General features: G+C 45.0%; 1 protein-coding gene across 1 annotated transcript; it reads right to left on the reverse strand.

The window, feature by feature from the left end:
- Positions 1-9,718: 9,718 nt before the first annotated feature.
- SLC13A2 (solute carrier family 13 member 2) lies at positions 9,719-21,572 on the reverse strand. The gene is made up of 12 exons (XM_040082463.2): positions 21,471-21,572; positions 18,307-18,435; positions 17,819-17,955; positions 16,398-16,624; positions 15,353-15,527; positions 15,013-15,135; positions 13,831-14,052; positions 13,632-13,729; positions 12,974-13,095; positions 11,607-11,768; positions 10,574-10,711; positions 9,719-9,850 (listed from the first exon to the last, which is right to left on the reverse strand). The coding sequence occupies exons 1-12, from the start codon at positions 21,570-21,572 to the stop codon at positions 9,719-9,721; spliced, it is 1,767 nt and encodes a 588-aa protein (XP_039938397.1).
- Positions 21,573-23,610: the final 2,038 nt, after the last annotated feature.

Here is a 23,610-nt window from a genome sequence, read left to right on the forward strand (position 1 = left end):
TAGAAAGGAGAAAATGATTCAATGAAAGAAGGAGTGAATCACGTAAATACCCGGAGTGTTGTACCTCAGCAACGTCCCTCCCTTCTGAGTACAAAGCAAAGAACAAAAGCAGGCTGCTGCCTGGCATGGGCCCCTCCTAGATGACTTACTGGGACTGTGAAATCATCAGAAGCCTCAGAAAGAAGTGCTTAGGCAGCGTTTATAACTTGATTTTCTTCTCTCCAGTCCTCTGTGAGCACGGAGCTGCTCACTGTGTTCTCTTGCCTGTAGTCCAGAAGATGGATGAGGAAGGCAAATATTTAATGCTCACAGAGTTCTGGGTGCCTTTTACATTTTTAGAGGCTGACAATGGGTTTTTTTAGAGCTAAAGCACCTTGCACCGAAGAGGGGGCATAAACATTATAAGGTCACGAAAATATGAAACCACATTTTTATTGCTGAGGAGGATTTTAAACACGCTCTTAGAAAACAGGCAACGTGAAATCTTGTGGTGTGTTCAAATGGAGAGTTATAATGGGAGGTAAAAAACCTTGGGCAGGCCATTAATTCCTTATCTGGCAGCCAAACTGAGATTGCTTCAGCACTCAGGGGAGCCTCAGTGAGGATGAAATATTGATCTCAGATTGCCAGATTTAAAATTAAGCGTGTGAGATACAAGAGTCGGAGTAACCCGCTTCTAGAAGGTATTCGGCACAAGGTGTGCTGTGAAGGATCCTAATTATTTTATGAAAAATCGCTGTACAAAAGATGAAAAGACTCAAGGAGGGTAAAAAGGGAGTAATTGCAACCCTGAGGTTTTCATTCTAAATTCAGTTAAAAATGTTTCAACTTGAAACAGGTGTTTTGAGTTCATGTGATTCTCCAAAGGCTCCAGTCCCTGAAGTTCCACAGGAAGCAGCAGGGTCAGTTCTCCCTCACTGTCAAATCAACTCTCTGTAAGTCCTGAATTTTCAATGGTTTATTCAGTGAAATGGGAATATTCTGCAGCTACTCCACGCTGCTCAAATGTCTTTGTCAGTGGTTTTTCTTTTTTTTTCCCCTTTCTCCTCGCCCTCCTCTGTTGTTTTTCTGCACTGTGTGCTTTTCACTCCGGCTCTTGTGACATCAGTGGCGAATGTCTGTGAGGAATTGCCTCGGGCCAGTGTGACTTTCAAAGGATAAGACAATTTGTTCCTTTGCCAATGAACAGTTTATTACATTTCTAATTATTGTTATTAGTCTGGCAGGTGGTGCCATGCATATTTTTACAACTGCCAAAGATGCAGGTACTTCTTTCATGATGGAAAAAAAAAAATAACCTGGGCACGATTTAAAGGCAGACCAGGTGCCCTGCTGTTGTATGTGTTGGATAATTCCTTGCACTAATGTGGTGCACTGGTTATTTTTAAATCTTAAGTTGAAACATCCTGACTCCTGAAAGATTTTGTTGTGAGACCAGTTGTAATTAGAGTGTGTTGCAGCCTAGGTCAGATATGGAGGTTTCTCCCTCTCCCTCCCTCCCTCTCAAGTTCTTTCCTCTAATCTTTATTACTCTACTTGTTGTGCAAATTAAAGACTCATCATATTTATAAACTCTAACTCAGAGTTCACGTTAATCACTGCCTAAGAATACTAAATAACCCCTTCCCAATGAAGATCTGGGTTCCTGAGCATAGAAGAGTGACTTTCTCTGCTCCGTGGGGTTGTATGCAGTCAGATTAAAGACATAAAATTGATATAAATAGTCTGTGCTAGTGCAATACCATAATATCCCTCCTGAGCAGCCCAGTCCAGCTCCACCCATTGCTACCTGTGCAGAGCAGTTTATAAAACTCTGAGCAACCTGATTCAGTGAAAGGTGTCCTTGCTCACGGCAGGGCGTTGGAACGAGATGGTTTTTAATGATTTTAGCCCCAACAACTCCATGATCCCATGATAAATTGTGTCATTCGTGCCTTTTGCACTCTCCTGGTATTGTGAAAATACAATTTCTTAAAACAGTTCCACCCTGTTTGTCCAGTAAATCTTGGACGGTTTCACGTTACACTGTAGCTAAAGAGAAGAAGCGAATTCAAATCAATAGAGAAATGAAACTCATTTATTCACTGATGGTTTCAATAGCCCAACTGCCAATAATTAGAAGGGCCAAAGTTCAGCTAGAACTTAATCTGACCACTGCTGTAAAAGGCAATAAAACTGTTCCTATAAATAGCAAAGGAGGAGCAAAGGAGATTCTCCCTCCTTTATTGTTTGTAGAGGGAAGCACAGTGACAACAGATGAGGAAGAAGCTGGATCCATCCCAGGATCCTGAGGGAGCTGTTTTCTTTCCATCATTCTCCAGCAGCCCTGGCTGACCAGAGCTCGCTGGAGGTCAGCAAACGTGACACCCACCCAAAGGCAGGGAATTACAGACCTGTCATCCCGGCCGTGGTGCCAGGACAGGCCGTGGAGCAGACCCTCTGGAATGCCATCACGTGGCGCTGATGGGACAGCCAGGTGATCAGGCACAGCTGGCACAGCTCCACCAAAGGCAGGTCCTGCCTGACCAACCTGATCTGCTCCAGGGACAGGGTCACCCGCTCAGTGGGTGAGGGAAAGGCTGGGATGAGCCTGGACTCCAGGAAAGGCTCTGACAACACTTCCCACAGGATTCTCCCGGGGAAATGCACGGCTTGGATGGGTTCACTGCTGGTAAAACACCGGCTGGAGCCCAGGGAATGGTGCCTGGAGTCACACCCAGCTGGGGCTGGTCACCAGGGCTGCTCCCCAGGCTCAGACCATCTCCATCAACGGTCTGGGTGAGGAGAGTGGGTACAGCCTCAGCAAGATCGGATCTCAGGAAAAACCTCTCCACCGCAAGGGCCATCAGCGGTGGAGTCACCATCCCTGGGGGATTTACCAGATGGATGTGGCACCTGACAGGGGTTAGTGGTGGCTTTGGCAGTGCTGGGTTAACGGTTGCACTCGGTGATCCCGAAGGTCTTTGCCAACCCAAACAATTCCGTGATTCCATGTTTGGAATGCTGATTCCATCAGCACTGCAGCAGGAGCTCCCTTTGCTGTTACTCACGTGGCTGCTGTCTAAACAAACATCGAGCAACTTTCTCTGTCATTCTCATGGTGAAAAGAAATTTATTCTGATTAAAAAAAAAAATATATTCTTTTCATATATAATTTATTCTTTTCATGCCCCTCTTTTGTTCTCCATTTGCCCAGGAATATCAAACAATCCTGTTCAGTAAAACCAGACACACAAATTTGCTGCAATTAACGCAAATGGATTTTACTGAGTTGTACTTTGGTTTGAGGAGTTAAGCAGGTGGGATATCTTCAGCTCTGTCCCCTACCCTGATGTTCTATTTTGACAGCACAAGTTTCCTTAACGCCGCATAAAAACGGGACACAAACTGGCAGCGCCAGAAAATCAGATACGCCTTGTAAGAAAAATGAATTGATAGAATAACTGAGTACAAAACTGAGTGGTTTTTGTCTTCCTGTGACTTGCAGGAGCTGCAACTGCGCTGGGATGGGTTCAGGATTTGTGTCTGCACCCGCCAGGGCTCCAGGTAAGAGCGGATCTTGCCGGAGCAGGGAGCATGGGCATGTGTTGGAGTCATTCCCTGCAGGGGCTGTTCAGCAGGTACAGGAGGCCAACAGTGGCACCGAGTCAAAATAGTGGCTGCAAAGATATTACAGAGCTGGCTGCACCTGGTGTAGAGGAAAACAAAGATGTCGGTGCCCTCCCCTTTCCCCGTCACTTGTCTCATATTTCTGAGATACAGGTGTGTGGTTACTGTGTAAACAGAGCAGAGATTTTTCTTCTAGGCTAATGAGCGGCATGTTTTGGTTTGTTTGGCTTTTTGTGGGTTTTGTTGTTGTTTTTTTTTTTTTTTTTAAATCCTTACAGTATCTCTGCCAAACTACAGAAGCTTAGAAGCTTACAGTATGAACTCCTGCACTTCCACAGCCCCTGCGCTCACTTGGGAGGAAGGCTTTGGTTTCTGGAGCCAGGAGTCAGTCAGAGCCTGCCCCTCTGGCAGCGCTGCTTCAGCCTTTTCTGAATGTATTTCAGAAATCTATTTTTGTCTCGTCCACGCACCATTTAATGCACCAACAGTGGGAGCATCTTGAATTAACAGGTAGTGCATGAGCATGGAATTGGTGCTTGTTTTTACTGTGCCGTTCACCGACCTATTGTGACTCTCCAGGTAGCTCTGGCTGTGATCACTGATTTTTGCCAATAACTGGGGAGGGGAAACTGCCCTTTTTACACCCTAAAATTCCTCAGAACTAACTCCAATGACGTTGCCATCTGCCACAGGGCCTGGGTGATAAAACCCATAACACTAATGGAATTACAAAGGTTATTTTGGATTGTTTCCGCGGGATCTTGTGGGGCTGCCATTCCTCCTGTGGCGGTTGCAGCTCCCAGTGCCACAACACACCACTCGCTGGGGTCTGAGCAGAAAAGCAAAAAGCACAGGTGTGAGGAAGCTGCCACTGTCCAGCTGCGTTATCTGTGCTGCAGACAGGTGATTTATGGCTGCGCGTTTCACGTGTCACATTGCCAGAGGTGAGAGCAAGGAGGGAAATTCAGGCTCCCTTCGGGTGACAGCGAACACAAAGAGGATCCTTTCTCAGCTTTCTGGCAAGTCTCATCAGGAGAGTCCTAGAGCAAAAGAGGGAAATGTGCCTTTCCTTTTGCACTCACCAAACTGCCCCAGACAAACCAGCAAGAGGCAACTGGGAAAACTGGTGCCAGTCCAGCTAACTGGAGCATCCTGCACACACCTTGCTGGTCCCACACGGTGAAATTCCACATAAATGTACTTTATTCTCATGGACAATTCCAAACACTTCTCCTCGTGCTTGATGGAAAGGAAAAAAAAATCAGCAGAATTTCTGAAACTGGGAATCCACTCCCTTCCAAAGAATGGAAAGTCCTAGATAGGGAAAATTTGGAGTTGCTCTACTCCTCATGGACTGGACAGGGGTCAAGGGAAGTGAGGAAATTCCTGGAGTGCTGCTGCAGGACCTGAACTCATCTGAATGGGATAAATTGGAAGCAGAGTAAGTTTCTGATGGTCTAACTGATTCTAGTTAATATTTCAAGTGCAGTGGCAACCAAAAGCTGTTGTGATTAATTGCTAGATCACAAACACCTCACACAGGCATCCAGCATCCGAGCCTTGAAGCAGTTGAATCTGGTCTGATTCATTAAAATATATGTGTTGAACCCTTGAATTAATCATTCTGTTCCTTCTCTATTTTCAAGTTACTTTGGTTTCCTTGTTTTGATTTTTTTTTTTTTCATTTTGGACAATTTAAATAAATTTTATTGATTTTTTTTTTTTTTTGACTCTGCTGCCCTGTATTGCTTTTGAAAAATATTCTTTTTTTCCATTCCTCGGCTGTTTAAGGGAGTTTTCCGAGGAAAATCCACACCAGGCCTGGATTTGGGGACCCTGGGCATGGCCTGGTGCAGTTTCTGCAGCCAGCAGGTGACACGTGGGGAGGGAACCTGCACCTCCTGGATGGCACCTGGATGGTTTCGGTGTGTTAATATGATTAAAGGATAAATAATACTGAATGTTTCCTTAATAGGAGAAAATACCCTGCACTGACAGTAGTGATTAAGTTCCATTAAACAGTTGTTAGTTTGGACACCAGGTGATTAGTACATCCAAACCACTTCATTTCCAGACTTTGGCACCTTGGTCATTACTAACTGGAGCTATAAAGTTCAGTGAATCAAGTTGTAAATGGTTTTATTGGTCCCATGTAGGCAAAAAAAAAAAAATAAAAAATTGAGGGTTGTGAAATTCCAGGATGATTTCAAGTTATGCATTTCTTAAGTCCTCGTGTTTCTGCCTTTCTGTTCTTTGGTTATTCATCATTGCAGAGGGTTTAAACCCTGTTTCTGCTTTGGCAAGCGCTAAATCCAGCAAGCTGGGAGCTGAGAGTTGTATTCCCAAAATAAAACAAACCAACTGGAGAGAGGGTTGGAGATGCACAGAGCTGCCAACATGCCATAGTTACCCAAGGGAAGAGTTTCCCCAAGGACACGAGTGGAACAGCTTTTACAGCTCCTGGAGAAAGGTCCACAGTTATCTACATGCTGCTAATTGTTGAATGAAACACAACCTCACGTTTCTGCTTGTTTGCTGAAAATAATTTTCACCTTTTTGAGAATTATTTCATGCCTGTTTTATGATAAGGTGCCCTTCCAAGTAGTTTTTATTTGTTTATTTTATTTTTAACAAAAGTTTAGGGATTGAGTTGTATGTCCTGGACATATTTCTGGGTGTCAGTGCTGTACAGCAAAGCTCGTTTTAATACCTCTTAAGTGACTGGGAGCAAATTTTTGGTTCCTCCAAACCAATTTGAGGATTAGAAAGATGTGCTGGCTTCATCCTGGTTTAGCTTTCAAATTGCCATGTGTCCTGTTAAGTCTGTTTACGATTTCAGTGACCCTTGCATCACTCCCCTGCCACTTTACAAATTGCTGCCCGGCTGTTTACGGCGAGCCGCCTTTCCCAAATGTAAGCGATTTTTTTTTTCGAGGAGCCTGCCCAGAAACCATCGGCTTTTACGGTGTGGTCACAGAAATTGTGTGTTTTCACCAGGGTAAGGGCCTCCCTGCTGCCTCAGAGTGCGTGTGTGTGCCTGCAGAAGCTGTGTGTGTGTGCGCAAGGCAAGGCAGGACAGCTCCGTAACTCCAGGGAGAATGGAGGAGGTGACTCCGAGTCAGCCACTTACTCACTGCCACACACTGTGGGAAACCTGTGTTTTGTGGTTTTGCCCAGGAGTTTTTTTTTTTTAGGCCAAGGCAGGGGAAAAAAAAAAAAAAAAAAAAAAAGGGGAAAAAAAAAATTGGACACACGTCCCCTCCTCGTTACCGAATTTATCACTCGTGGAAAGCAAACTTGAGGAGCTGCATTGGGAATCCCAGCTAAGCACAGCAGGTGCTGAGCTGGCAGTTTCACAGCAGATTGTGAAATTTGATCGCACAATGGGAAATAGAGCCACTCCTTGAGGGCAATATCTGGAAACATAATGGGGAGCCACCCTTCAAAGGTGATCCGGGTAATAATGGGGCTTAGAAACACTTTCTACCTGCTTTGCTTAGAAAATTATGAAAATTTTTTAATGGTGTTGCTGGTTTTTTGCACAAGCACACTATATTTAGCTGTACCTCGACTGGTCCTGAGCTCAGACACACCCAAGGCAATAAACTGCCCAGTGCCACCACCACTGCAGGGTAGAAACTGGGCATGAAATTCGTCAGTTCTCCTTGTTGTCATGGTTTGTTTGTTATTTACTGTCTATTCTATTCTTCTGACTTTCTCTTCTCGTATCTCTCTGTCTCTTCTCTTCTCTTCTCTTCTCTTCTCTTCTCTTCTCTTCTCTTCTCTTCTCTTCTCTTCTCTTCTCTTCTCTTCTCTTCTCTCTTCTTTCTCTTCTCTTTTTCTTTTCTCTCCTACAGATTTCCACCCTTATTTTTTTCTGCAATTTGGGCATTTTTACACCCTCTGAGTAACTTCCACGGCAGATATTCCCTGGTAAATCCGTGCTCACCCACGTTAATGAAGGTGGAACACCCAGCATTAACGCCTTGGCCCCGTGACACTCTCTGCTACTTGATGTCTCCCTCCTTTCTTCTTGAGATTGGCATAAAGATTGCACCTGTGCTCCTGCAGGTACTTTATGCACACCACAGCCTCTGAATAATGTAGACTAATAGAAGAAGACTTCAAAGAACCATAACACAGTTTTAAAAGGGCTGGCAGGAGTGGCCGACGGGAAATGTTATAAGAATTCCACCTTCCCTGCTTAGCTAAGCAGTAATTTAGGAGGACATGTAAAGTCTGCGAGAGTATTTCAAAGAAAACAAAAAAAGCAAACAAAAGCAGAGCACACTGCCCTGATGCCGGAGACAAAGGGAGGGAGAAGGGAGAGGCTCTCAGCAAATCATCTGCTCCTCCAGTTTGTCATTTTTAAGTCCTCAGACAGAGGGTGAGAAGGGTAATGAAAATATTTGGAGGGATTTGGGTGTTATTTGACAGAGGCAAACGCAGAGGGAAAGGAAAGTGGTGTAGCAGTGACCTGAGCAAGTCATTATGTGATTGAAATCTGTTACCCAGGAGCTCATTAGCAACAGAGAATAAATGCCTTTCCTTCTGGAGCTGTGGATGTTCCGCTGGATCTCTATCTCGCTTCAAATTAAAACCCTGTCAAAGCCACAGGAGCATTCACACCAGGCTGTTCTTTCCAAGATAGAGATTTCCACAGCCACTGGAACCATCAGTGCTGAGGAATCAACGACCAGCAGACACCAGAGTTATCTGGATATTCAGAACTGGGAAAAAAACTGCAGCAAGTCAGTGAATTCAGACATTTTGTGAATCAAAGCTATACTGCATGCTGTCCTCGTCTCCGAATAATTATGGTAGAGAAAGAGAAAAGAAAGATTTTGAGGAGAACATGCAATTTTAGAATGAAATTCCCTCATTTTCACTCTGATGGAACCAAGGAAGGAGATCCCATCAGAGTGGGATTGCAGAAATGCACTTTGTGCAAAATTTAAGCAGGTAACAGCAGAACAAACGTTTCAGAGCAAACTTCAGGGGCACACATTGGGTAACTGCTGCAGCCTCATTTATGGCACCAAGAGACTGTTTTGGCAAAGCGCCTTTGGATATTTGTCGGTTTGGTCATTAGGAATTTATCTGCTACTGAAATCCAGCTCCGGCAGAATAGGCATTAGATATGTAACAGGATCACATAACCGACTTTTGAAAAGGAAAATCTTGGGCTGGACACTCCAGGAAAATTTGACTCCGCAATAATGACGACATAATTACTACTTCAGAGATGAGAGAAAAATCAACCGTGCTGATTTCTCTGATTATTTAAAGATATTGTAAGTATTTTCACTGTAAGTGTCATGGACAAGCAGTTGACACCTGGCAGGCAGAAGCAATGGTTTATAATAATAAAAAAGATAAACTCCAGAACAAGGGGTACATTAAAAAAAAAAAAAAAATCTTTAATTCAATCATATATATTTTAGGACACAGGAATTCTCTCCTTTTCAAGGAAATGCCTTATTATGAACTTGCAGGCTGTAATCCGACATAAATAGCACCGGGGCGGGTGTTCTGGGAGAAAAAGGATCTTTTACATTCCTAACAAGGGGACTGCAAATAAATACATTTCAAAATAGGATGGGCTGACAGCGATCCCTCCGCGGTCACACAACACACAGCTTGCTGCCAGTGCCCACAGAACACATAACAATCATGTACACCTCGAACATTTACACATATACAGGTGGAGAGCTGCGACAGCACAGAATCTGTGCGTGAAATCAGGAACTCAGAGTCTCTCTCCTTCCTTTTCTGTATTCACACATCTCTCTCTCTCTCTTTTTTTTTCTTTTTTCCTCACTGCAGGTTTCAGGCATACTGGAGAAGCGCTGGGGGGGAAGCACCCGTGCAGAGGCAGAAAAATCTAAAGGTGGGAAGGGCTGGGAAGCCAAAAAGTCACCTCGTCGTCCCGCTGGGGTGGCAAAACTCAACAGCAGCCGGGCAATTTTACTGCTGCTATCAACGGGAGGGTTTTGCTTGTCCTTTTCCACAGAGCAGGCTTTTCTCTAAACCTCTGCCTCTGCGGGTGGTGGTCCTGCCCTCCTCGCCGCTCTGACGGGAGCAGTCGTGGTTCTGCCTCCTCCCCACGTTACAGACACGTCCCTGTCCTGTTTGCCCACGATGGGAATGTTTGCAGCTGGAACAAGGATGAACCCCAGGTGTTGATGGCCAGAGTTATGCTCAGAACTCCCAGAATGTTGAGTACAAACCCAGCTTTGGCCTAGAATTATAAAAGAGAAGCATTGTTAGCGGCCCTGAGCGCTTTTTTCTTTCCTTCCTTGAATGGTTAGGATGGTTGGGTGGTTTGATTTTCTCTTTGGAGGTGTTTTTTTTTCACGCCTCCACCAAATTATATTTAAGTTGGTTTTGTTGACAAATATCATTTGTGTAAAGGGAAAGGTTTCCATTGGAAAAAAAACCTCTTAAAACTACAAGTCCCAAAATCCTTTCATTCCTCTGACCTGGTATTTCTCTCTAATGTTACTTTGGGTTTCTTCTTGGGTCAATTTTAAGTTAGGGAAGTTATTAAGAGACGTGGCACTGCTGTCCTTGCATCTTTAGTGATTGCTCGAGGCATCAGGGCAGGCAGTGAGATGTGCCAGGCAGAAGGCGGCAGGGCTCTCTGACACCCTCATGCTCTATATTTGGGTTTTTTCAAGCAGTTAGACATTGACAGCTCTTACTATAAAATCTTCAAGAGGCCCTGGCTGTTCTTTAAGAGCTCATTAGCACCTTTATAAGATTCTCAGAGTGTATTAGAGAGAGTGTGACCCTTTATTAATGCACACACGTCTTCTTTCCACTTGACATAAGCCGGGTCACGCTGACTTTTGTAACGCTCCCCCAGGAAGAGCCAGCATTAAGAAAAGGAAAGATCAAACCTAGGGGTGAAAATTCTGGAAAGAAAGTGTTGTTTTGGTAGTGTTTTGGGTTTTTTTCTCACCATATCAATAACCCTGAGCTGTCCATAGGAGAAGACAATGGCGTTGGGAGGAGTTGCCACGGGGAGCATGAAGGCCAGCGACGCAGAGAGTGTGCAGGGCAGCATGACATAGAGGGGGTTGATGCAAATTGCTTCAGCCTGGGCACAAAAAAAAAAAAAAGAGAGCAGAGATGATGGTTTTGATACCCAGAAAGTCACAGAAACCTCTTGGCAGAAATCTGAGTGTCTCTGTCCATGTCAGAAGCCTCATTCTTCCCCAAACGCTGCAGCCAGTCGTATTTCAGTGCTGCTTTGGACACTTCCAGCATCTCAATGCAAGAATTGATTTTGTGGTCAGGGCTTTTGTGTTGCTGCTGTATAAATAACCTTATATTCAGCTCTAAACTCTGGCTTCAAATTGGTTAAGAACAAAATTACATTGTCAGGGGAGGCAGGTGGAGCTCTGAAGGTGAGAGCTTTGGTTTAGGGGCTGGCTGGGGTCTGTGGCCTATGCCAAAACATTGTGGAGGAGCTCATTCCAGTTTCTCTCTGGAACCAGCTTTTCAGTTTGCAGAACACTGCCTACCCCAGCAACAGGAACCTCCTGTGGAGATGCAGAGGGCTGAATTAGGTCATGCTATCACCTTCAGAGACTTCTGGAAGGCCGGTGGTGGGGGTGACATACAGGCATGGAATGTTGCAGGCAAGGAAACGCTGCTGCTGGTTCCCAGAACAAATTGGAAAAGCCAAGAACAGCTGGCAGTGACCTGATGTTTAGGCCAGAAGGCAAAGTCTTCATATGCCAGTGGATTGAATCCCTTTGGTTTTTGCCAGCAATGATTTTAGAAAGGTTGAACTAAGGCTTAGAAACCTTTACAAACCTTTAGAAAGGTTTAGAACTAAGCACGGCGTGTGTTTGCGTATGCACACACAGGTTTTGGGTTTGTACCCCTGGTGGGACACAGGAACCAGTGCTTGGCTTTGCCAGCCAGTTTTGACAGCTGAGGAGCTGCAAACCGTCCCCATAAGAGTATTCTGCAGTGCTGGGACTCACCATGGAAGCCAGGATGGGGAGGAAGAGCGTGGTGGTGGCCACGTTGCTGGTGCACTCGGTGAAGGTGGCGATGAGGAGGCACAGGATGAAGGCAATGGCCGGGTAAGGGATGCTCTCCAGGGGGGTCAGCTGGGCACCCAGCCATGCAGACAGACCAGACTCCTGCAACAGAGCAAGGAGGGATCCCAGGTGGGAGAGGGAAGAGCCACATCCCTGTCCTGTGGCAGCTCCCGTGCCCGTTCCGCCCTCCCTTCTCTCATGCAAGCTGCTGTCAGCAGAAAAACACAGGCAGTGCTCACACACAGGACTGTTCAGTAGGTTAAACAAAAAACCCCAAACACTATTTCCCATCCAAAGAACAGAAAAGTAGGAGATCCTGCATTTATAGTGCATTATTGACAGCAAATCCCTTTTCAGATCGTTACTTCTTCATGATCAATATTTGAGGCGTGGCTTTTTTTTTAATGTAATCAAAGGTATTTTAATTAATTTCCTGAAATATTTTTTATATATATCTTCTCAGATGCTGTAGTGTTTTAATGTCATTTCATCACATTGCCTGAGTTTTTGATAACTGTCTGAAGCTTTTCACACCCTTCATCCTTGTCAGCCACTGGGAAGCAGCAGCATCCTCCTTGTCATTCTGGGCTTTCTGCAGCAGCTTTTAAGTCTTTGGTTCTTTATTCTAGGATAAATTAAAGTGATTTCTTAAATATTTCTGAACTTAAATACTCCAAACATGTACTTTTCCATTTTAATTTTGCTCTTTGAATTCTGAACTAGTATTTCTAGGCACTTGAAGCCTTCTAGAATTTCTTTATTGCCTACAGATTTAATAAATGGACTGTCTGTTCCATCACTTCAGTCATCACTGAAAAATAACGTGTAGAGCTGGACTCATTCCTGCAGATGTTTTTTACCTGCTTCTGAAGGAGAAACTTCAGCAAGCTCTAGCATTTCTCCTCTAGTAGTCTAATTTAAATCCTATTTCCATAAATCCTTGGTTTGAAATACTTTGGAGACCCGTCCTGGGTAAACCATCTCCTCAAGCTGGCCGCATCAATTACGTTTTATTGAAAATAACCTTTAATGGGTTGGGGCGGTTTCTTAATCAGCCACTTTTCTATGAGGTTAATCAGCTCCCTGCGCTGCCCTGATTGGCGGTGCCATCCCATGGCACGGGGAACACCAAGGATCTGTCCCGATCCCGGGACTCCCAGGATGGTCCCCACCGCCCGGAGCTGGGGAAAGGAGCATTTGATGCTCCCAGTGTGCCCTCTTGTGTCCCGGGACAGCACGAGGAGCGGGGTGGAAGAAGAAAACACCCAGGAGGAGACACGAATCCCGGGTGAGCCGAGGGATGTTACCTCGCTGCCTTTGGCCAAGGCAAAGCCACCTCCCAGCAGGAACAGGATGTTCCATGGCATCTTCTCCTGAACGACTTTCCACTCCAGGAGAGCTGGAGGAGCCCGGAACTTCGCCCTGCCCCCTGGAACCCAGAAGAGATTTTGTGAAGCCACGTTATACTCTCCAAGAAAGGAGAACTTCATGGTGGGAGGTGAGTTTGGTGTGAACGTCAGGAATCCCATCCGTCAGCAACCCCCGGAGATATCTCCTGGAGCAAAGGCTGGGAGCACCCATCAAACAAAGGTTTTAAAAACTTGACTTGCAAAAGCTCGAATGAATGATGCGCTCCAAGAAACACAGTAGGAAGCAGGGGAAGGTGAGTTAAAGGCGTGGCAACAACTCTGTGTGCTTCTGTTAAGCGAAGATTCCAGCTCGGAATCCTTTACGAAAGTGTGTAACAGGGGCAGCGACACTGCTGGGATGAGAGTTTCCTAATGAGTTAAGTGATGAGAAACAGAGAATTTTGTGCCATGTGCGCTTTTCCAAACTGAAAGCACGCAGCTGGAAGAGCAGCTTGAAGCGTTATTTAACATTTGAAGTTTCCTTTGTAAAGCTAAAACGTGAAAATCTCCCACATACTCATTCAGACAGTCGGTTTTTGGCGCTTCAGTGACTCACCCGTTTGCTCTTCGTCTCTGTCCTGGTTGGAAAAGCCAGAAGGGAGGATGAAGAGCAAAATTGAAATGAAGAGCGCGACTGTAGCGTCAGTGACGTAGCTGCAATAGAGCAGTCAGGTGTTTAGTCAGCTGTGCTCACAGCTGGATAAAACCCAGCTTATTTCATTTTTATTCAGAGTGAGGAGGAGAAGAGGCACCACCTTGTACCGTCTTTGCTGAAGAGAACTGTTGCCCAGCCCGGGAAGAAGCCAGGTTCTCTTGTAAACCACAGCACCACCAGGAGAATGAAGAGGATCAAAACTTCTATTTCTGCAAATTTCATTTTGCCCAGCTTCCTGCTTTCTTCCTTGATGATTTCGTAGGCCTGTTTCTCCTTAGCCTTGGCGGCAGGACTGGCACTGCAACCAAAATTCTTCTTAAAACTGGAAGAAAATGGATGAGAAATGTCAGAGAAATTTGCCAGGTACCCTGAGAGTTAAGAATCTAAATTTTGTGCTCGGTCATAATGCCTTTATATGTATTTATATATGAATATTGAAATTGAATATATTACGATTTGCAAACATGGTGAGTGGGAGCCACGTGTCCTGACAAGACGATCAGGAAAAAAAGCTTCCTGTCCCTAAAAGCTCATTATTTAAATGTAAAGAAGTGAGATATCTGGGCACAGGAGGGGAAAAAAAAAAAATAAAAAATCAGAATCACAGAATGGTTTGTGTTGGAAAAGACCCTAAATCCCAGTTCATTCCAACTTCCTGCCATGGGCGGGTCACCTTCCACTAGACCAGGATGATGTTAATGTGATGGACAAGGCTGTTCCATCACTAGGAAGTAAAGAGTTGCCAAGCTTTCTAAAACGACAGAAAATGAGAATTTTAAAGGAGGGATTTGAAGGTGAAAATGCCATTTCAGGTGTTACAGCACTCTTTCCGTGGAAAATAAGGGAAATTGGGATAATGCAAACGTGATAAGCTGAGCATTAAGCAGGCAGGCTGGTTGTGTGGGGTGACCTGCACCAGAACTAGCACAGAACTAATCTTCTAGGTCTGAAGCAACCCTGGTCACAAAGGCATTTACCAGCTCCCTGCAGAAATCAATTTCCTGCTTTGGAGCACAGCAATCTCCTGGGACATGGCAGCAATGCTGCAGAACAGGTCATACTCACTCAGAGCTCCCTATTTTCATCTACAGAGTACATTTAGCTGGGCTTTGATCAGATTCCTCAAAGGAAAATCTCGCAGGATTTTAACAGGCACCCTGTTGTGCGTCAGGACTTTGTCACTTTGTCATTCTCCTCATCCATAAAAAGGGTCTCCGGTGTTCCAAACAAGTCCCTGACCAGAGCCCCACCAGCTGGATTGCAGGGGCTCGGGGGTACTCACTTGAAGCCCAAGTAGAGGACCTGCAGCCAAATCCAGGCCAAAATCAGCAGCACCAGCATGGTGGGGAAGGCGAAGGAGAACCAGGAGGCGAAGTTGATGATGCCACCGTTGTCCTTATAGATGCTGGAAAATGCAGGTGGCTGTTAGCACCCCAAATTCCACACTCTCTTCCGTCCTTCGTTAATGGGTCAGGAAAGGGGAGGTTCTGTGGGGCCCATTAAGGAAGAGAAGCTGGCTTCCCAGGAAAAGGGACCACACTGACATTTTCCTTCTCTGTGCTGCCTGGGAGCCAGCTGGAGCAGAATGCTGCAGTTTGGCGGGTGTGTAATCCCAGACTTACTCATTAATTTGTCCTTGCAGCACCAGGTTTGGTGTTGTCCCAGTCAGAGTGGCGATCCCTCCGATGCTGGATGAGTAACAAATACAGAGGGACATTCCCTTGGAGAGATCTGAGTGCTTCTTCTCAGTTTCAGCTCTCTTCGTCCCTTCCTCGACCGTCAGGACATGAGAATTACCTAGATGCCAAGGAACAAAGAGATGCAGGAGCTGTATTGGACAGGAAAAGGCCTTGGGACTGCGTAATTTAACATTTCAGGGCTAGAACAGAATGGATTCAAAGCTGAAGGAACCAAAGTTCCTCGTTTTAAGGCTGGCATTGTTCATTTTTTGATCTCCTGCCCATTTTCACTTGACACAGAGCAGTTTTTCAGAGAGGAGTTTGAAATGTGGGATAAAGTTTGAACCTACTGCTGACACTCCCTTGTGAATGAGGGTGATGTCTGAACTCCAGGTGGAGTGAGGCAAGAATTCAGGGAATTACAAAGAGCTGGAGGAGCTGGGCTGAAAGGAAGTTTTTCTGCACCGGCACCTCTCTGCTGGCACTGAGATTTATATTCAGAAACACTGGAATCACCTCAAAAATGGGGAGGAGGGCAAGACAGCTGGTAAAGAGATATTGTTGCTTGATTGTGTACCTTTGGATTAGAAAGTTCATTTTAATCCCTAACCTTCCAGCTGGAAATAGACCAGAATTTCTCCCTTGGGAATTCCCTATTATATGATAAGTTACACAGTAGATAATAGTTGAACTGACACAAATATGCAGGGAAATAGCAAGCCTGATGTAAAGGCTTCCCCTAGTGGAGGATCTGTACTTTTTGTCGGTTTGTTGAGTAGTTATAACCTCTTTGTATCTTTGATTTAGCTTCAGCCAAGTCGGCAGCTGATTGTGGCTTCGTGGAAGAGCCTCGCCAGCGCTGTGTGGCGCACTCAGGATGCTTTGGGGACAGTCTTCTTCTAGAATTTACTGGGAACTGTTGCAACAGAAGGAAGCACCAGGTGATCCTCCATCCCCGCGCAGAGAAAACCACCCACAGCCCAGTCACCTTTTTCCTCCGCTTCTGTGAAGCCATCAGGAGACTTTTCCTGCAGCTCAAAGGCTTTGTTGGTGTGTTGGTGCTCAGACACTTGGCCAGTGGCCGCAGACTCCAGGTCTGACTTGTGCAGCTGCTCCATCACCGCCTGTGCTATGGGGAGCATCATGGCAGTGGTGGCCGTGTTGCTGATCCACATGGACAGGAAGGCTGTCACCACCATGAAACCCATCAGGAGTCTGAAAGGAGGGGGTTTGGGAAAGCTGGATCAGAACTCAGCCCTGCAACGCTCCTTGTTTTCGTTACAAAGAGCCAGCTGCTAATGCTGGGTTTGGAAAGACACTCAGCAATCCCCACCCAGCGTTTCCTCCTGCCCTGGTCCACTTGGTGAGCGACACACTTGAGATTTAACATCAGATTTTCTTTTTCAACCAATTTTTTGACATTCCTATGGCTAAGAAAGTGGAAGCTGATAGCTTGGAGCAAGCAGTTTATCCAGTCAGATCCTGCTCATTCCACATCATTCTGAGGAAGACATTTCTCAATAACACGTGTTAATGCATTATAATGTATTTTTAAGAGGAATTGCAAGCTGAATTGGATCCCAAATGGTGATCAATTTAAGCTATAAGGAAGATGATCTCCTATAAGGAAGATGATCTCTCTCTCTCTCTCTCTTTTTTTTTTTTTTTTTTTTTTTTTTTTTTTTTTTTTTTTTTTTTTTTCCCTCCCTCCCTCTCGTTATTTTATCCTACCTCTATTATTTAAGATTCTCTTCTTACTCATCTAAAATTCTAATCCTCGTTTCGGTATTACTCTGTTATTTGTCTCAAAATTATTCTTCAGATGAGATGTAGATTATATGTCAGATGAAAAGGGGTTTATCTTGTATGCATTTTTATTCTATTGCTTTGTAATTTCCTCCACTATTCCCTCTTCTTATGAGCTGAGACAGATTAAACAGGGTGATGTAGCCTGTGCATAGCCTAAAGTTCTGGTCTGGAAAACATTTGTTGTTTTCCAAACAAGCATCCTCATGTTTTCCTCTTCTCTTTGCAACCAGCAGCAGGCAGAGTGTCCATGTTTTCTGTGCCCCAGCTGTGGTTTTTCTTGACTGTCCAAAGCTGTGCTCCTGGCCCAGCCTGGCAGCACCTTTCTCTTTCCAGCATTGAGTCTCTTGCTGCTATTTCTCCACCTAAAAGCCTTTTAGAATGAAAAAAAAAAAAGAAAAAAAAAAAAAAGGGAAAAAAAAAAAAAGACCCCCAGGTGTGTAACACCTCGAAGGATCCCCATTTGCAAGGCTTGCTCGGGCACTAACTCACTTGGGCTGCAGGAAAGCATTTGCAGGGAAAGATTTGCAGATTCCCATCAGAGATGGGGGTCTAATGCCACAAAATCCTTTATCCCACAGCATTTCCACCACTGTAACTCACAGGGCTGGCCTGACACCGGTGGTGAGCAGCACCCTCAGAGCCACTCGCTTGTGCAGGTTCCAGCTCTCGATGGCAATGGCCATGATCAGGCCCCCCAAAAAGAGCATGTTGGTGTCCTTGAGGTACTCCCGGCAGACCTGTGAGGTGGGAGAAGGGAGAGGGAAGAGTCACGAGAGAGGGGACGTTTTCTGAGGGAGTTTATTCCAAAGGCATTAGCAGGGAGTAACTCTGGGTTGCAGCTGAACAGGGAATTTGCTCTGATTTCAGATTAGCAGCTCCACCCAGAGCTCACTCTGCGCTCGTGCAAGCTCTAGCCCACGGAGGAGGCAGAGAATAACAATAATAATAAAAATCAGGTTAAAATAAAACAATAATACTATCAATAATATAAACATGATTATGATGATGACGTTCATATTATAATCCTGGGGAATAATCCCAGAATAAAAGCGGCTGACCGATCAATACGTGGAGCAAAGATCTCTTACTGTTGTTGAATCCATGATATTCATCAGTGGGAAGAGCAGGACGGGCAGGAGAGCTGTGACAGCCAAAGGCAGGGCCTCTGTGCACCAGAAAAGTGCCATCACTATGATCACATAGCCACACAGTGCCTCCTGCCAGGGGAAGGGGACACACAGTCAGAACACGCTGAACGTCGAACCCCGGGCTCTTCCAGAAACCTCATAATTACATTCACCGCCTGATAAAGGGATTAGAGAAAAGGTTATTTCCTGTGCTTCTCCCCCATCCAGCCTCTGACCTATGCAGATCTTAATCAGATGACAGACTGCGCAGCAATCTTGTCGGGACTCCGAGGAGAAGATGAGACCTTCGGTGGGGGTAAAAACAGTACCGGGGGAAGAGAGGCATGGATGACTTTGGACCTTTCATGATAAGGGGTTGGCAATCACTGAATAGGCTTCTTGATTGTGCTGATGGTGTTATGTTTTATGTTTGTGTCCTTGAATTGTAGAATTAGTTACTGATCCAGTCAAGGTTCCTCCACCTGCTTCCACACGGGCTCCAGGTCATGGCCCAGGTGAACCACAGCTAATGTCAACAGCCTGGACTCCTTGTACTGTAAATACTTTTATAACTTTTCGCTGGATTTTTAGCTTAGTAGAGACTTTGAGACTTTCACTGGCAGCCTGGTCACAGATCATCTCATCTTCCACTGACTTTGTCTTGTTCTTTTGAGGAAAGTGAGATCCCCCATTTCATGTCACCCTTTTTCTGAGAAAACCTTGATTGAATCACTCCAAATTTCACATAAAAATGTTGAAGTCAGTCTCTGTACACTGAAAACATTCAAAATGACTTGTCACACCAGTGGCATTTGGTTGGGCTGAGAAAGAAAGCAAGAGGAGGTTTCGGTGTCTTCTGCATTTTGGGACTCGCACAATTCGGGAGACACCAAAGCCAAAGGAGGAAAACCATGGGTGTGTGGTCTTGGATAAAGGATGTCCACTAAAATATACTGGAGAGTATGGATGAAACTTTGGTGATGCTTTCTGAGGCTGGATTACGGAGGATTAAACCAAGGAGCTGGAGTGGTGGGTGGCAGGATTGAATTGGGGATGCTTCGGAACACGCTCAGGAATTCTGAAGGTGCTGTGGAGGTTACAGAGCTGCTGAAGGGAAGGGATGAGCAGGGAGCTGAGCAGCCCAGAGGAAAGAGGAAGACAGAAATCAAGGTGTGAATTATAAACACAGCCAGGCTGAAGAAGTCAGTCTGGGAGATTCCCAAAGATACGAAAATGTTCCTTTTCGAGCCTTATTCTTGAACAACTGCATCAAGAACCTTAATTATTCGTCCCACTGATCACTGTGAGCAATTTGCCCTTTTGGCAATCTTTTTTCTCTGTTTTTGTTATTAAAAGACACAGCTGGGTGCCTTTTGAGAGACCTTAGTAGGGTTCTGGGATGCATCTCATAGGCACAGTGCCATTGTCTTCCATCCTGCTGTGAACAGGCTCTCAGTAAAAGCTGGAAAAAGGGTTTTCCCAAAGTCAGCCACGCTGTAAAGACATTCACCTGCCTTTAAGCAAGATTTTTAGCATTTTTTCTCTCAATTATAATAGCTCAGTGTCCAGCGCTATGTCATTATAGGGCAGGTTAATAGATGAACAGAATAGAAAAAAAAAAGTGAAGTTCCACCCTGTGTGCAGAGGCACCAGCTCTTCCTGCTCAGCAGTGGAACAGTACACAACTTTAACCCCCAAAACCCCTTCTCAAACATTTCCTTAAGTTGCAGAGGGAAAAATCCAGGACGTTTTCAACTTTTGTCTTGTTGCTGACTGCATAGAAACCGGAGGGAGTCATTTTCAAAGAGGAACTGAGCCAAGACTGCCAAATCATTCCACAGGTAACTCCAAGGTCTCTCTGCATGTAACAATGCCTCCAGCACGTGAGTTTGAACTCGTGGCCTCAGGACAAAAAACAAACAAACAAAAAAAAAAAAAACAACACCACCCACACCAAAAAAACCAAACCAACCCTTTCTGTCTCCTTAGAACTTTAGAACTTCCTGATCCTGATTTCTTTTCACTTCAGTAACTCCTTTGCCTGTGGAAAAGTCAACCAGAAAAAAAAAAAAAAAAAAAAAAAAGGTACCTTTTCTTTCTTTTCCCCTTCCTAGCGAGCTTTTAAGTAATAATTTAAACTATTTTATTTACCTAGCGAGGGAACGAAAGGCCACACCTGAGCAGCTGCCACCCTCTGAGCTGTGAGGAGGACAGAGCTTTGGGACAGGCAGGGAAGAGTTAGGGAGGTGGAGAATGGAGCTTGGAGAAGAAACCCAACCTGGGAATCAGCGGGGATTGGGAGGCAGAGACCAGAGGGAAGAGTTAGGACTTGGTGTCCAGAGAGAAGTGATGGGAGGGGCAGTTTGGGACGAGCTGTTTCGTGGTGCTGGGGCTGTAATAAGAGACCAGAGATTAGATCTTTCTGCATGAAGAGGTTGGGAGGGCAAGGAACAGCGAAGAAGCAGCAGAAGGCTGGGAGTCTGCCCGCCCACAGCTCTCTCTTTAAACGATCAATGCCCCAGAAATACCTGCCCAGATATTCCAGCCCCTTAGCCGAGTTTTCCTGAAGGAACCCTAAGCCAGGTGCCTTCCAAAAGTCGGTGTCCTAAATTTAAAATCCTTGCTTGGGAAGATTCTTAGAGAGATATCTTAAAGCAAGACTGAAAGGCATGTGATTTTCCCTCACGTATCAGAATGTCTTGTCTGCCTAAAAATGCCTCTTCTAAGCAGCAGTGGCAACAAGGAAAAAAATGAAAGAAGATGGGGGCTGAACACTGTTGGAAAGAGAAAAGGGGGACTAAAATTGAGCCTAAGGTCCACACCAATGATCTTCAGCGTGGAAAGTCCTCTTCTAAACTAGACAGATGCAGAGCAAGAGTCACAAAATCCCACTGAGTGCTCCTCTAGAAGATGCAATCACAGGCGCAGCTGCTCATCCTTCTACGCCCCACTGCTTTTATGCTGCCCCGATACGCTCAGGGAATTAAAAAAAAAAAAAAAAAAAGAGAGAGAAAAGAGATCTCCAAGCAGCAGATGAGGGTGCTCTGAGGAAGAACCTCTTCACCCTTGAAAAGAGCAGCTCTGAGACACGGAAGGTTTGAAACGGAATTTTAAAAATCCCTTACCTTGGTAGGCAGCACCAGAGGCAGAGGGAGGAACACGAGGGGCACCAGGATGATGATGAGGTATTTCCTGCAGGCCAGCACTGCCTGCCAGGAGCAAGCCATGGTGCTGGAGCTAGCCCGGTGCTGAACGGCCTGGAATCTGCCGCTTGGAGCCTATATAAACACCAGGGGATATTAACCATTGACCTCGGGAGATTGGGTGTTGTTTTTGGAACTGTAATCGGAGAAAGAGGGAAGAGAACAAAGAAGGGAGGAGACAGCGAAAGAGTGTCAGAGCAGGAACTTTCTCAAGAGAATCTTTCAGAAAGGTGATAAATCCATCAGGGAATTAACTCCTTGTTGGAGCAAGGGGGTTTTTGAAAGCATCCTGGAATGACCTACACTTAAAAAAAAAAAAAAAAAATTGGTCTCTAATAATGCCCTTTTTGAATAGGTGCTGTTACTCTTCCTATTAAAAAAAGGAGAAACTGCTCCCTCCAAAACAGGTTAAAAAATTATTTCAACTTTCAGAAAATCATGGGGGAGCACTGCAAACGACATCTACCTCTGTAACACTCAAATACAAGGATTAGAAACGCCAGTGTAAGGTGATATCTAACCACCATAATTTATGATGTTTATGTTTGCTCACTGAGAAATTCACTTTGGGTAGCAAAACCCACCGGGCAGAGCTGCTGTCACCAGGTGCCACATCGAATCCCCACACAGAAAGGGACGGAGAGTCCTTACTTAGGTCTTAGTGGATTGGGAAAGGCTTGGCTACAGGGGATCACTCTGCAGACACTGGGCTTATTTTTAATTTTATTTTCCACATTTTTGATCCTGCAGGTCTATAGGCACAGCTTTGGGAACTTGCAGGGCGTACTGGGGGGGGGGAAAAAAATTAGAAGAAAAGGTGCTGCAGGGAAATTACCGGTGATTCTTGTCCCAGCTGCAGGCAACTTCCAAACTACAAGCGGTGAATCACTGGATTCTATACATTTGCAGGAATAGTAGGAAACATTTTAAGTCCAAAGGGTGTTTCTTGTAAATGCCAAGTTGATGGTTTTGTTAGATCATCCAGGTTCATCCCTCAGCTAGTGATGATAACATTTCCATCTTATTGGTATAAATCTTCTTGGTACTGTTTATAGTTTTTGAGAGAGAGACAAAAGGAAGCACAGGTCCTCTGACATCTGCTCCACAAAAAGCTTCTGCTGTTCCTGCCTCTCCTCCCTTTTCTGCCAGGGCTTGTTTTCTCTTGAGAATGTGCTAATGATGGAAAACCAGCTGCCAGATTTGCAAGCTAGACTTGGGCATATCGCTCACAACAAACAGCGCCACGTTTCTTGGTGCCAACCCTGAGCTTTAGCACCTCACCCTTGGTACAAAAAGAATGGGAAAGAGCTTTCGAATTAATTCTGTTCCCCCACATCTTGCATCCATTGAATGTTTAATTACTGTCTGACAAGGTGTAGTGGCAAAATCAGCCAACATCGAGGTCATTTTTTCTGCTTTTTACACTTCTGCCCTAAGGTTGCAATGGAAATCTAAAAGAACACCTCATTTTTGCATCTCTGCAGCACAAAGGCTGGCCTCCAGCCGCAGCCTCGTTTATGGAGTGTAGATACCAACGTGGAAGGGTCTCAGCTGAAGAATTGTGCCTTTTAGAATTTTAAAGAATTCTAGACTTTAAGCAATTTCAAAGAATTGTTCTTTAAAAGCAGCACCTCCACAGGGATGGTTGCCACCGTCGTGTGAGTCACAATACTTTCAAAGATGCTAAAAATGAGTCCTTTAAGTGCTTTACTGCAAAATCAGCGGTTTGTATCTTCTCCAAGCTTTTCATGTGGCCCATGAGCACCTCGGTGCTGTCAGAGGAGCGATGCCAATTTACATTAGTTTGGAACTGCTCCAGTTTATATAAACGGGTTAATCTAACACTCTGAATCGTGTGCTTTGAATTTAAAGGACAACTTGGTCTTTGCATCCTGATCTACTCTTCGAGGCAGTCAAAGCTCACAGAAAACCAAACAGCACAGCCAAAATCATCTTTATTAACCGGGTTTATAAGTTATTTTTGTCCTTTATAAAAAGAAGTGCTTTCTAACATGCTGTGAAGTAAGAGAAGTGAGCGTATATTGCTAAATACAATATTTTG

The sequence above is a fragment of the Hirundo rustica genome, chromosome 19, assembly GCF_015227805.2.
Source record: "Hirundo rustica isolate bHirRus1 chromosome 19, bHirRus1.pri.v3, whole genome shotgun sequence".
NCBI classification, from domain to species: Eukaryota; Metazoa; Chordata; class Aves; order Passeriformes; family Hirundinidae; genus Hirundo; species Hirundo rustica.